At 40.0% G+C, this 12994-nt stretch overlaps 1 protein-coding gene across 1 annotated transcript in view; it reads right to left on the reverse strand.

Annotated features, from left to right (window-relative positions):
* Positions 1-11877, reverse strand: part of TTLL1 (tubulin tyrosine ligase-like family, member 1) — a 13912-nt gene extending 2035 nt beyond the window's left edge. Inside the window, exons 1-7 of the mRNA XM_010160117.1 lie at positions 11748-11877; positions 9902-10110; positions 7534-7714; positions 6316-6450; positions 6037-6145; positions 2644-2787; positions 870-956 (exon numbers count right to left, since the gene is read on the reverse strand). Of these exons, the coding sequence (XP_010158419.1) occupies positions 870-956; positions 2644-2787; positions 6037-6145; positions 6316-6450; positions 7534-7714; positions 9902-10110; positions 11748-11860 (978 nt within the window). The 5' untranslated portion in view covers positions 11861-11877. The remainder of the gene's footprint in view (positions 1-869; positions 957-2643; positions 2788-6036; positions 6146-6315; positions 6451-7533; positions 7715-9901; positions 10111-11747) is intronic.
* Between the last annotated feature and the right edge of the window lie 1117 nt (positions 11878-12994).

A 12994-nucleotide genomic window follows, 5' to 3' on the forward strand; every position in this document is an offset into this window, starting at 1 on the left:
GGGTCAGTCAGACAAGACAGATTTTTGTTTAATTTTCTAAGCTTACATGGATACCAAAGCCAAATTTCAGTGCTCATAATTTGCCTGGTTCACTCCAAAAGCTGTCATATACAGGAATCTGTGGGTTTCTCCTAGGTAAACAGCTTTTATTTATGTTCTTAATCCCCAGTTAAATTGTGAGCTGGAGAAACACATACGTGCTCTCTATTCAAAGAACTGCATTGCATCTTGTTTTAATTCAAACTGGGGTTCATTTAGCTTATCTCTTGCATTCCAAATTTACTACGGAGAAGTGGTATCAGAACAATAAACAGATTTATTATTTTTTTTTAATAAAACCCATTTACCTTTTATCTTTCACTCCCAATTAGATTGAGAGGGAAGAGGGCTGGATTAAAATTTATGTTGACCATACAGACCTCAAGCTAATACACTGAAGAGAAATTTATGTAAAGAAAAAAAAAAAGCCTTCAAAATACCCCAATTATCCTATGTATGCCCCTTCTTCGTCCTCCCAACCTGCAACATTACGGCCACAGCAGCATTCAAGCCAATGCCAATGCTCCAGCTACCGATACATTATCTGCCAACTCTTCGACTGCCTCTGACGTCCAATTGCACGGATACACTGGATTTAAGACATGACAGAAAGCCCCAAACAAACACAAATGCCAAGCAAATAGGAAACAAAAGCACATGCTAGCTTGGCCATCACATGGCCTATTTCACTTTCCAATATTTTTCTCAATCCACTTATCTGAGGAACGAAAGATACTGTTTCAAAAGAGGAAAGACTACATTGAAATCTACTTAGTTTCATTCTGTGAAACAAGGAGGAAGTGTTTTTCCTGTACTTTATGTAACTTTACCTCGATTAGCCATGGTTTAAGCTTGTCATCAATGATAATGTCATATCCGTAACACTCGAAGCAGTGTTTATCATTATTCATCACAGGCTAAAAAAAAAACCAAGACAACAATATGCATTAAAATCAACAATTTTGTAAGTGACCTAATTACACATGCAATTACATTATGAATCTTCTAAAACAGTTTTCAATGTTGTAACTCTAACACAAGCTTGCTAACCAGTCAGTTCAGGATTGTCCTTTTTTTCCCAAGCTGTAAAATGTATTTCAATATTGCTGATGGCATTAATGACAAGTTCTAAGTTAGATTAACTTTCCATTATGTCCCCAGCTTGAAAATAAGTGGTTTTGTATTTTGCAGAAGTAATAAATATTTAAAGCCTGCACGCATCAGGAGAAATCTGGAAGTTTTAAAATGTACAGAACACAGCTTCACATAATTGTGAATTCTTTAAAACTTCATTCAAAGACATTTCTTTTATGATGTTTCTGTAACTATGCAGGAATTTGAGGTCAAATGATTAGCAGATACATTTTAAAAGTTATAATTAGCTCAAGCCAACTATGATCCCAAAAGCCAAGGGAGACCAAGGACCAAGTTGTCCTTAGATGCACATCCTTTAGAGAGTTGGTAGTTTTCCAGCATCTGCTGAACACTCACAGTATGCATGGTAAGACTTTTCATCTATGCAAAACTCATCAGATCTTTTAAAGAAACCTTTGTCACAGGTTACTGAAGTTTTCCCCTAGACCAAGAACGAAAGCTTTTCAGTTCTTCAGGGAGTGAAAGCAGAAAGGAAGAACAAGCATCTCATTATATTTGCCACTGTCAGAAAGGCAGAGGACCAAAACGTGTCATGCTCAATAATTCTCAACACCTTCTCTCTTCTCCTTTAAAGTTCTGCTAACATTTAGATTAAATCCCTTTTCTTCTCACATCTGGTTTCAAATATGCAGAGGCTGAGTTGAGCCATGTTTCCCCACCTGCCTCGGATCCTAGCTTCATGACCTTGTCCCTCTTTCTCATGCTGATGCTGGTGTTCTTCTGGCCCTTCAGTGAGGTGACTCAGCTTATTACACTGGCAGAATACTAACCCGTCCACCAAGAGCACAGTAATTATCAGTTGGGCAAGGGAGCTGATTCAGCTCACCGTCGTGCCAGGACCAACCCAAAAGAGATGACAGGAGCAGGCACTTGGGAACTGGACAGCGAGTTCTTCGCTTACCCCAGCTGACCCACAGTAATGTAATTGTGGGAGATTACCCAACGCTACAAAGTCACTCGAGCGGAGGATTGATCTCTACTTGTATTTGAAAAACCAGAAGAGTCGTGATAACCACGTGACCCGTGTATAGAAGAGCTGAAAGTAAGTTATGTAACATTGCTGAACCCGTGCGTTTTCTTTGATAAGTTGTCCTCCAGAGCTGTTTTGTCTTTGACACATTTGTTATTGCTGAAATGACGTCATGCACCTTGGCAGAGCTTACTACTATTCACGAGGGCAGTACCAAGTCACACTAAACCGTCCCCAGAGCCCTCAAGGAAAGGGATTCACTCACGTCTTCAATATGCAGAAAGCTCACCCACCCACCCCAAGGTTCGCTCAGCTCAGAGCAATCAAGAGGTAACAGAACTGCAAAATCAGCATCGACACCATCACTCCAACAGCAGGAAATAGATTTTAGAGGTTTTGATGGCAAACTCGCTTTCATGGTTATGAGAAGCCTGCAGCCGTAATGCCATCGCTGGCAGCATTCCAGGAGCAGTACTCACCGCAACAGCCTTCAGTGACTGCACAATTATCCAGTGAATTTCATCAAATAATTTGTTTGTGACTTCCTTTCCACGGGTACTCTCCAGATACAGCCGTAAGTTGCTCACTGTCCACTTGCCTCCGTGGATATGATTGTAATCATCCTGCAGAGTTAAGGAATTAGTTCATTAAGATTTTGAAGTCACTCAGCAGTTTTGTTTCATTCACACAAAAAGCCCACTTGTACTTACCTACAGTATTGCTCTAAAAACAAACCCAGCAAGTTGCTTTCACACTATTTTATGAAGCCTTCAGCTTTACTTTGAACTGCCCTCTCCATAAACAACTCTTTATTATATCTGTGTTTACATCACACATTGCAAATCAATGAATAAATCTTTAAAAAGAAAAAAACCCAACAGTACTTTGACAGTTTTATAGTTAAACGTGATTTATGATTGGGAGATACAAGTTTTAAAATGTCAAAGAATGTAACTTTTTCCTCCTCTAGGGATAAGGGAGGAATAATTAAGTGAGCAATAGCTAAATTTCACTGAAGTTAGCTGTTTTAAAATGCAGCACTTGACCGTGCTTGTCTGTGTTTATTCATTTAAAATGAGACTTGTCTCTTTCCCAAAAGCCAAACACGGCATCTTCTCAGTGGTGCTACTGACAGTTACACTCAGGAGGACAGTGAAATGACTCAGTTATTTTTAAAGGTTAACTTTCCAGGTAATTCAGTATTTTGATATAGGAAAAAAAAAAAACAAAACCAAACACACACCACGAAGTGCTACTGAAACAGAACAAGGCAGAAAAAAGGAGGTTATCTTATATTTGTCTTTTCAGAGGCTATCAAGGCTCTGCACTATCTTTCCTTTAAATGGAAAGACAAAAGCAAACTGAGGGTGTACTTACTGATGGAAAGACAAACATCCAGCCCTCAAATAACTCTCAGAACAAAAGCTTTGTCCTTTTATAAAAGTTCTCCGCAGAGCATTTCTAAAAATTGATGATCATATGCCTGCTAAATTATAAAAGAATGCAGAGCAGAAAAAAAAAAAGGTTGTCAGAGAAGAGGAATCTGTTGTCCTCTAAGACAAGGTCAGAGAAGCTGCTATTTCTAGGCTTTCCCTCCAGTTAACCCCTTAGAAAATTTGGCAAACTGGACTGTACAAATAAAGATCTGAAACATGCTTCTCAGGACTTGCTGCACAGTAAAAATGTCTTGAGACCAGATTCCAGCAAGGGAACAGAGATCAAAGTTTCAATTCTCCATTTCCGAACAAGGACACAAATCAAAGTAGGTTGCAACTGGGTAGAGCTTCACACAATCACAGCTGTTTAATTAAAAATATTACAACAAGGTAGTAAATTGCAGGCTCCTTAGAAGATCACTAACTGAAAATAATTAGGTAGAAGAATTACTGTTTTGTTCACATTGCACACGCAGTGAAAAATGACTTAGAACTGTATTTTCCAGCACAAACATTATGATGGGTATACTGACTTACCCTCCTTCCTTCATTTTACCCCTTCCCTGATATTCAACTGTACTCTTTTCAAATTAGGAATGCTTTCCCACGAGCATGTAGGGTACAAACACACGGGGACTCTGAGGTTCACGTAGGGCTTAGAGTAGAGGTTAACAGCTAGAACTTAAAGAGTTTTTCCAGACCTCATCATAATTTTGATGAGGAACCTAATTTGAACTGTCAACTGATTTTTCTAAAATGGTACAGCCTAAGTGCCTCCAAAGTTGCAGACACGTTTAAAACAGAAGGACAGATAGGATGGATGGGCGTGGCTTTACATTAAAATTTTCTCCCGTCTTTCTGCAAAACGCAAGATATTAGTGGTTCAGAAATTCAAAGAAGTTTTTCAAATACTGTAGTGATGACTCCACGTTTTCAAGCTGCTACTTCTAGACCCATTTCTGTTGTCCTTTCTTCTCTCAAAGTGACCACACCACCACTTCTGCTTTTGTTTGGGAGAAATCTTGAAGGCCATTCCTCAACTGGTAGAGAAGATGAAAGGGTGCATAACAACGGCACGGGCAACTTGTTGATGCCTCGCTTGTTCACTGCTACTGGCAACAGCATCGTGACTTATCTCTACGTTGTATGGGATCTGCTTTCCCCACAACTAATTCTCAGTGCGCCCTGTCAAACCGTAGTGTGTTTGAAGCCCTTCACAAATCAGCACCTGAGCAATAAGATGGTTGTCGCACTGAAAAATGCCATGTTTTGACACCTACCCTGGCTTGCAACTACCATCGTAAGTGACATTTGTAATCCATATGGTTGTTGCAGGAATATGCAGATAACAACCAATTCTGCTACGCTGCACATCTTCCAGAACAGGAAGAGACGAGGCACATGTAGCAAGGTTACAGTTTGAGATACAATATTTGCATCTCGTGAGTATGCGTGCACACACGTGACTGTGCGCGTACGTGTACGTACGTACACATTTGTTTTCCATACGCTTAAAATAACCCCTTGGCAATTAGGAAGTGCAACAACAGAGGTTTAATTGCTGTAACAGAGGCATGGTTTAGACATCACAGACATCCGCTAAGAACGCCAAAGGGACAGTCATCATCATCAAGCGGGGTCCCTGAAGGAACAAGGCTTGGGCAGTGACACTGTACGCCCATCTGTTCAGGTCACCCCTGACCCACTAGCCTTTCCTCCCCCTGGTGAATTTCAGCCTGTTTTGACACAGGGAAGTACTGTCAAAGCCATCAGGTTTCCACATGGTTTATGAATACCAACGGCAAATTACAGGACAGAACTGTTCTGCAGGCAGAACTCCATCTTTGTCCATTCAAGAGGAAGCCACCAGCTGGCCAGGCAGCAAATGCTTATCTCCAAGCTCCCAACTGCACATTCCTTTTCTTACCCTGAGAAGGTGGGGGCGGAGGGGAGGAAACATAGGAAGAGGCTGGAAAGTACTGTGATGAATAAGGGCTGAAATAGGAAATCTGAATTAGCTGGATGGGGGAGAGAGAGGGAAAGGGAGATCAGGAAGGCGATATTGAAGTGCATTATAAAAATACAAATGCACAGGAACCAGGCTCCATTAATTCCACTGCTCCCAGAATCAATTGCCAAGTGAGCATATTAGCATTTAAATGACAGGAGACTTGAAAAAAAGCCACTTGCTTTCAACTACAGCAGGCAATTCTGAAGATACCACAGTATCAGGGCTGCAACTCTTACCTTGCATACTTCTGACTTACTTCTGAAATAAATAAATTTCAGAAGACTGCAAGTTCAACTTGAAGGATTTTAATTGCAAGACGATGAAGAATGACAAAAACCTTTTTATTCCAAGTTTTTGGGGAAAATTTAAGAAAATCAAGGTCTTGCTACGAAAAAAAAAACCACTTAAGAGCTCGGTACACTTACCCCATGCTTCTGAATGGCGACGTTTGTAAGATGTACAAACATGTTATCCAGTTCGCTTGTACTTGGTGTGTATTTTACTGTGCAAAACCGGCAAAAACCAAGTTTATACCTTAAATGCAAAGAGGTGATTAAAACATGTTAAACCCCAGTAAGGAATAAGGAAAAGAGCACCCTAAGATACCGCGCACACGTTAAACTTCTTTGCCCAACAAAGATGCCATAATTTTGAGAACACTGAAGCGTTCTCTCAAAACAAAATACAGATATTTAGTGTCTTACATGTAACATCTCAGCGGACGATACGTAGATACTAAAACATACAGGCGAAGATCAAATTTCTTCCCCCCAATAAGTAATGGGTTGTTGATATAGAGAGAAATCACATAGGCTTCTTTGGAAGACTGAGATACAAACCTGAAAAACATAAAGCATGTTTCAGAATGTGACATTTGCACAGACATGATCTGGCAAGTCTTTTTCTTCTTTAGAAGCAGTCCGTAAATTTTGGATTGACTGAAATCTTGCATCTTCTGCCAAGACAGTGTATAAAGTTGTAGGGGTTAATAATGCACACTTGGCATCCACCATTACATACAAAAAATATTTAAATATATTGAACAGATGACCAAGATCAATTAACCTTTTAAGCTGAGTTTTGAAGCTAACAGGGTAGCTGACTGAGCCATTCAGAACGCAGCTCTACAAGCCGGTCTTTTCCTCGGAGAGCACTTAGAGCTTGGCATGCTTCAGGCAAGCAGAGTAGGTATTACATTACCTTCATTAGTCAAGCTCGTATACGCCTAGAATATTTGTATTTATGCTTGGCGTACAATTGCAAACCACTGTGAAAAAGCCAAGAAAACTTTCAGACTGTGACATTCTTCAGATTCCAAATCAAATAGGGGAAAAAAAAAAGGCTCAAGTGATATTCAGCCGGTCGCTTTATACAGGAAAAAAAAAAAGGAGCATTAGCTGAGCCATCAAAATGTTTACTAGTCAGAGATTGCTAACCTGTTTCACCCATTTGGAAGCAGATCAGGAGGTGTTAGTATTTTGTGCTCCAAACTGATAATGCATTTATTTCATAGAAATGCATTCTTCCTTTGCAGTAATTTGAAAAGTGAGTTAATATATATTAAATAAAATAATTACTGAAATTGCTTAGGAGAAGATTTTTCTCTGACTTCCTGTTATTTAATACCACGAAGCAGAACAATTTATTTTTGTGCAATTTTTTCCCCAACAACACTGGAAGCATTTTTATAAAGAATAGTTAATTGAACAGTTCTTTGTACCTCCTCATACCAAAACAAATGGTATTAAAACCTGTTTGAAGGAGGAAGTCAGATAACAACTGAGATTAAATGCAAAACCAGCTATAGAGTGACCAAGTAATAATAATGGAATACTTTTCCCATGCATCAGTCAATTGGCACCTTGATGTGGTTCACCTCATTACAGAAAGAGCAATAAAGGGTTAAGGTTTTAGGAACTTACGAAGATGTTTTGCTGTCTCGAGACCATTTTTTAATTTGGGAGAGTTTATTGATTAGAAATATTCCTTTTCCTTGAGCTTTGCCACAAGGTTTCATAATCCAAGTGCTGGAGGGATTTTTTCTGAATTCTTCAACAAAAAGATTATAATCGGCAGGAAGCATAAAAGTCACAGGAACAAAATCTGAGTTAAGGGGGGGAAAAAGTAAATGGTGCACAATTAAAGACACTGTATCTGATAAGGCTACTGACACATATAGGCTAAAAAAAAAAAAAATATCATTCTTCAGTTTTCCAGTCTGGCATGACCCACCTTACATTAAGATTCATGTTGCTTTTTAGCTCATTTAAATTCTAGTTTCTATTCTTTACATAAACAATTGCAAAAAACTGCATGCTGCTAACTTCAGATTAATAGACTTAATTCACGTGAATCAATTTTCTTCTCATGTTTATATGCTGTGAAAGTAGAGCATTGCATACCATTCCAAGTTAGCTTTATTAACTTTTTCAATTTTCACTGCCAGCTTTTTCCATTCTGCTAAGCACCTTATCATCCTCTGTGCATGCAAAGTGTGAGTGTTGATCCCTTCTGGATGCAGTAATTTTTATTTCCATGTAACTCCTATTGGCCATTCTTATTTTCTCCCACAGACACGTTTACTGAAACCTCAAGAAAAAACTTCTCTTGCTCTTTGCTATCAGATCATCCTCACTTCCATCCATACAGACCTTACACAGATGAACAGCGCATTCATTTCACTTTCCCCAGATGTAAATCAACTCAGTGTATTCCTATCTCTGTTTCACTCCAGTGCTTCCTGACCTCAAAAACAACTTTTCTCTTCTCATTCCTGATCTATTACTGGTTTGGGGTTTTTGTTTGTTTGATTTTCTTTTCTAGCAGTCATTACTTGTCTCCATCTTTCCCCCATATTTTTTGTCTCAAGAGTTTGTTCATTCAGTTCTGTTTGGAGTGTTTCTGCAAAAGTTTATTTTAGGTTTTGCTCCAGAATAAGATTTTCAGATAATGTTTTTTTCACTTTCGATTTAAAGAAAGTCCAACCCTGACCCTTATGAAGTTTGAGAGCCCTTTGGTTTCACCACTAATCTTACAGAATCACAGAACGGTTTGGGTCGGAAGGGACCTTAAAGACCATCCAGTTCCAACCCCCCTGCCATGGGCAGGGACACCTTCCACTAGACCAGGTTGCTCCAAGCCTCATCCAGCCTGGCCTTGGACACTTCCAGGGATGGGGCATCCACAGCTTCTCTGGGCAACCTGTCCCAGTGCCTCCCCACCTTCTCCAGGAAGACCTTCTTCCTGATATCCAATCTAAACCTCCCCACTTTCAATTTAAACCCGTTCCCCCTTGTCCTGTCACTACAGGCCCTTGTAAACAGTCCCCCCCAGCTTCCTTGTAGCCCCTTCATGCACTGGAAGGTGCTATAAGGTCTCCCCAGAGCCTTCTCTTCTCCAGGCTGAACAAGCCCAACTCTCCCAGCCTAAAGTAGCTTCATCCCACAATTGTCCCTCTTCAAAATAATAATAAAAAGAAAAACAAAACAAACAAAACACAGACATCAAACCCAACAAAAACCCACCCAACCAATCCTTCTCCTCTACCAGACTCCACTCCCTCCCCCAACACAAAAAGCCTAGTCACAAATCTATTTCTGTACCCTTACATCTAAAAAGAACAATTCCATTATCACTTCATCCAACGTTGCTTCAGCTAATGCTGCACTGGTAAAGGTTCAGCCTTCTTTAAGGACCTTACTACTTACACAACCAATTCTAAATACGACTTCCATGCTTACAAACTGGATTTGTGCTCCTCCTCGAATACTGCTGAATACTTGCTAGAGTACAGAGCGTATTGTGCCTTAGTGCTGTGGTAACGTGACAGGGAAACAGAAGTGTTTAATCTTTTATTCCTGCTTTGCCTCTAATTTCAACAAAGATCCTGAATGAGCGGCATCCCCTCTATTCCTCTCAATTTGTAAAATACTATCTATTATCCTTCAAAGCAAGGTTTGTGAAAGCTTTGAAAACTTAGCATTTCACATGAAATATTCATTACCCCTGTTATATTCCTTCCAATTCTTGTTTTTCCTTATCCTCCAATGGTAGATTTGAAGGGAAGGAAAGGAGAAGACAGGGAAAGAAGGCTGTTAGGTTTGCAGCACGCAGCAAACAATTTTAGGATAAAGTGCACTTCCCCCTGTTTAATTGACAGGCACAGAGCATTTCACTTCAACGTTCTAACAATTCAAAGATTTGGTGCTTTACGCACAGAAAAGCTAGCTCAGGTCCAGGTTACTGACCACAGAGGAAAACAGATTAACGCTGATAATGAGAACTACATACCCAAATAAATATATTTCCCGTTTTCATCCTTTTCAGCAAGAGGACTTCCTTCTTTTTCAAGTTCTTTCCTATATCGCTTGATATTCTTTACCATCAAATCTTTTCGGGTCAGTTCATAATGGTTTGGGAAATGATTGACAATTTGGTCATCAGAGAGGCGGTAACCAGTTTCCACACTGAAAACGTTTCTGATTGTTTGCACACTCATCCTGAAAGCAAAGACAGACACCAAATGAATTCTCCCAAGAAACACAACTCAGGAGAACAAAGTTGAAATTTCTCTGCTGGTTACATTCACTTCACCTTCTCCCTCATTTCTCGTTATAGTGTAATATTTTGCTGCAGTTACAATCCAATGTATCCTGAACCTCTATTAGCAAAACCAATTAAATCCTGCCAGAGGAGTTATCCATCCCTCTACTGCTACTGAAATTGGGGCAGACAGTGAGGAAAGGACGATGACAACGTGGCCCTGCTGGACTCTGTTGATAGTCAGGTCAACCCCCAGAAGTGCCTAAAACTGACTGATATGCACCCAAATGCTACAGAAGCATCTTTCTAAATCTATTACTTCACTCTCTGGAAACAGCTCTCCTTAAAAAAAGACACAAAACCAACTTCCTACGGACTACCCTGCTCTTCGGATTGTAAAGGGCTTCAAGCATATGAATTGAAAACAGCAGTTCAGAGATCCTACTAAAAACACGTGTGAAAAACAGATCAGAGGGCTGCAGAGACAGAGTCATCAAATAGTCATCTACTTCATTTTTCACAGAAGGTAAGAGCAGGGCCGTAGAGACAAAGAATTTTGTGTATTAGATGTCTCACACTGGAAATTTAAGAATATTTCCTGATTTCCTGTTCCCCGACTCCCCCCCAACTGCATTCCAAAAGCATGAACAGATTACTAGATTCCTACCCATTTAAATAAGCAGCTCACAAAGGGTACATTTGGCAGCATAAACCACCATTCTGTCGTATTTGAAAGGGACAATATAAATTGTTTGGTTTACTTGAAGAGTATTGTGTCTGCCAATTAATAGATTACTGCATTCTAGGACAGCATTTCATGGTCTTATATTACACAAATGCCAAATAAGAAGCTAGATTATTTACTTTTGTCCTTTCACCATTATCTTGATTTAATTTCACATTCACTCTCAGTGTTGAATTATTAGTCTGCATATAAATCATTATCATGAAGGAGAAGGAAAATACAGTTTTCAAGGCCTTTATTACAGGGGCCTGCACTCTGGTAACAGGGTCTTATTGCATTGATAAGAGAATATTTTATCATATACCAGAGCTGGGTACTCTTGGATTATTTTGCTTAGGTCATCTTGTCGAAAATTTTGGGAAAAGATACATTCAAAGACTCCCCTCAGGCCACAGATCCCCTCCAACATAGAGGAAAAATTCTCCTCGCTGCACACAAGAAATCTGAATAAAATCAGGTATCGCATTTCAAAACAGAAAACAGTGAGCACAGCCTTTCCCCTGGGCTTTTTACAGTGGGTATTCCCAGAAGTGATCGATACGTTGCTAGGTCAGCGACTTTTCCTGACAACACCTTTGGCGAGATGCAAAGGGACACGAGATCAGCAGCATGGGAAGGGATCCACACAGATGGGACCTCCTGCCCTGAGGAACGCCAATGACTTCGGCAGGATTCCACCAGTGCAAACCTGAACAGAGGGCCGTGGGAGGTTACAGGAGCAGTGAAAACAATGTCACACTCTTAGGAGCACTGCATCTTTTGTTTCAGTATGTGTTCTGTCATATGGTATCGGCGTACGATATTAAGTTACTTCACAAATTTAGAAATGGGTATTTTTAACGTACTTACCAATAAAAATTCCAGTCTTCATTTTCTGCCACCTGAATCCAGCCTCTTTTTTCAAAGTTGTTTATCAGAACAGACTTTTCGATGTCAGTTACCCACTTGACTTTTCCTGCCATTACCCTAAAGCAGGATCCACCTGTTAGTAAAGAAAAGTTTAAAGAGGTGAATTTGAAAACAGACGGGAATACAAAACAGGAAGGTGAAAGGAGAAGGGAAGTGGCATCCAGAAAGCACTTAAGTAAGCTAGAAGAAGTAAATTAATTTTTTTTTTTTTAAATCAAGGAAAACAATGTCTTAGGTTCAGCCTGAAACCCTACATCTGTCAACTGGACTGCTACAAAGGAGGACACTAGTTAGAAGGACCTGTCACGCTCCCCAGCCAATACACCTTTTATGAATGGGCACACAGGTCACGTCTCCTCTTAAACACACTAGTGACAAAAATCCCTGTCCTATACTTACAGATTTACCGAATCACTCGAAGAGCACAGACATTTTATTACTCCTAACCCGAAATCCCTGTCCTACACTTACAGGGTAACATTTACCGAATCAGTCGAAGAACACAGACATTTTATTACTCCTAACCCAGTCTTCTACGCATATCTCTTTTTTTTTGGAGGGTTCACATGGATCACTTAGTGACTGTAGACAAAAAGAAAACGTTTCTAAGAGAAATCCCTTACATGCTCTATCAAGAATCAATATTTGCTATACTGAAAGGAAAGGAACCAAAGTAACATTACCCAATTTATGTTGTCTTCTCTGTATTTCATGCAGCCAAAATTTTGCCTTCTGTTCTATCTGGGGAGCGGGATAAAGTGATATCATTAAACTCCCAACAGCAGAATTTCCCCAAACCTAAGGCTGCTAAGTGTCCTTAAAAGCTGCATTTCAACTCATGACACCTAGGTGTCACTTTCTACATGAGAGCTCCCATTTGTCCAGCTCAGCCTTTTCTGTTAGGATCAGAGAGTCATTCCAATTGGAAGGGATCTCAGGAGATCTTTTGTCTAGCCTCCTGCTCAACACAGGGTTAACCGTGAGGTCAGACCAGGCTGCTCAGAACTTCATCCAGCCATATTTTGAAAACTTCTGAAGGTGCACAGCTCCCCTGGCCATCCTGTCTCACTGCTTGATGGGACTGATGAGGAAAAGGTCTGATACCTCGCACCCCCTCCCATATATTTTCCCATATATTCTGAACCTCTCTTCTTTCAGTTTATGCCTGTTGTCTCATCTTCCCCCTG

The sequence above is a fragment of the Eurypyga helias genome, unplaced genomic scaffold, assembly GCF_000690775.1.
Source record: "Eurypyga helias isolate BGI_N326 unplaced genomic scaffold, ASM69077v1 scaffold4631, whole genome shotgun sequence".
NCBI classification, from domain to species: Eukaryota; Metazoa; Chordata; class Aves; order Eurypygiformes; family Eurypygidae; genus Eurypyga; species Eurypyga helias.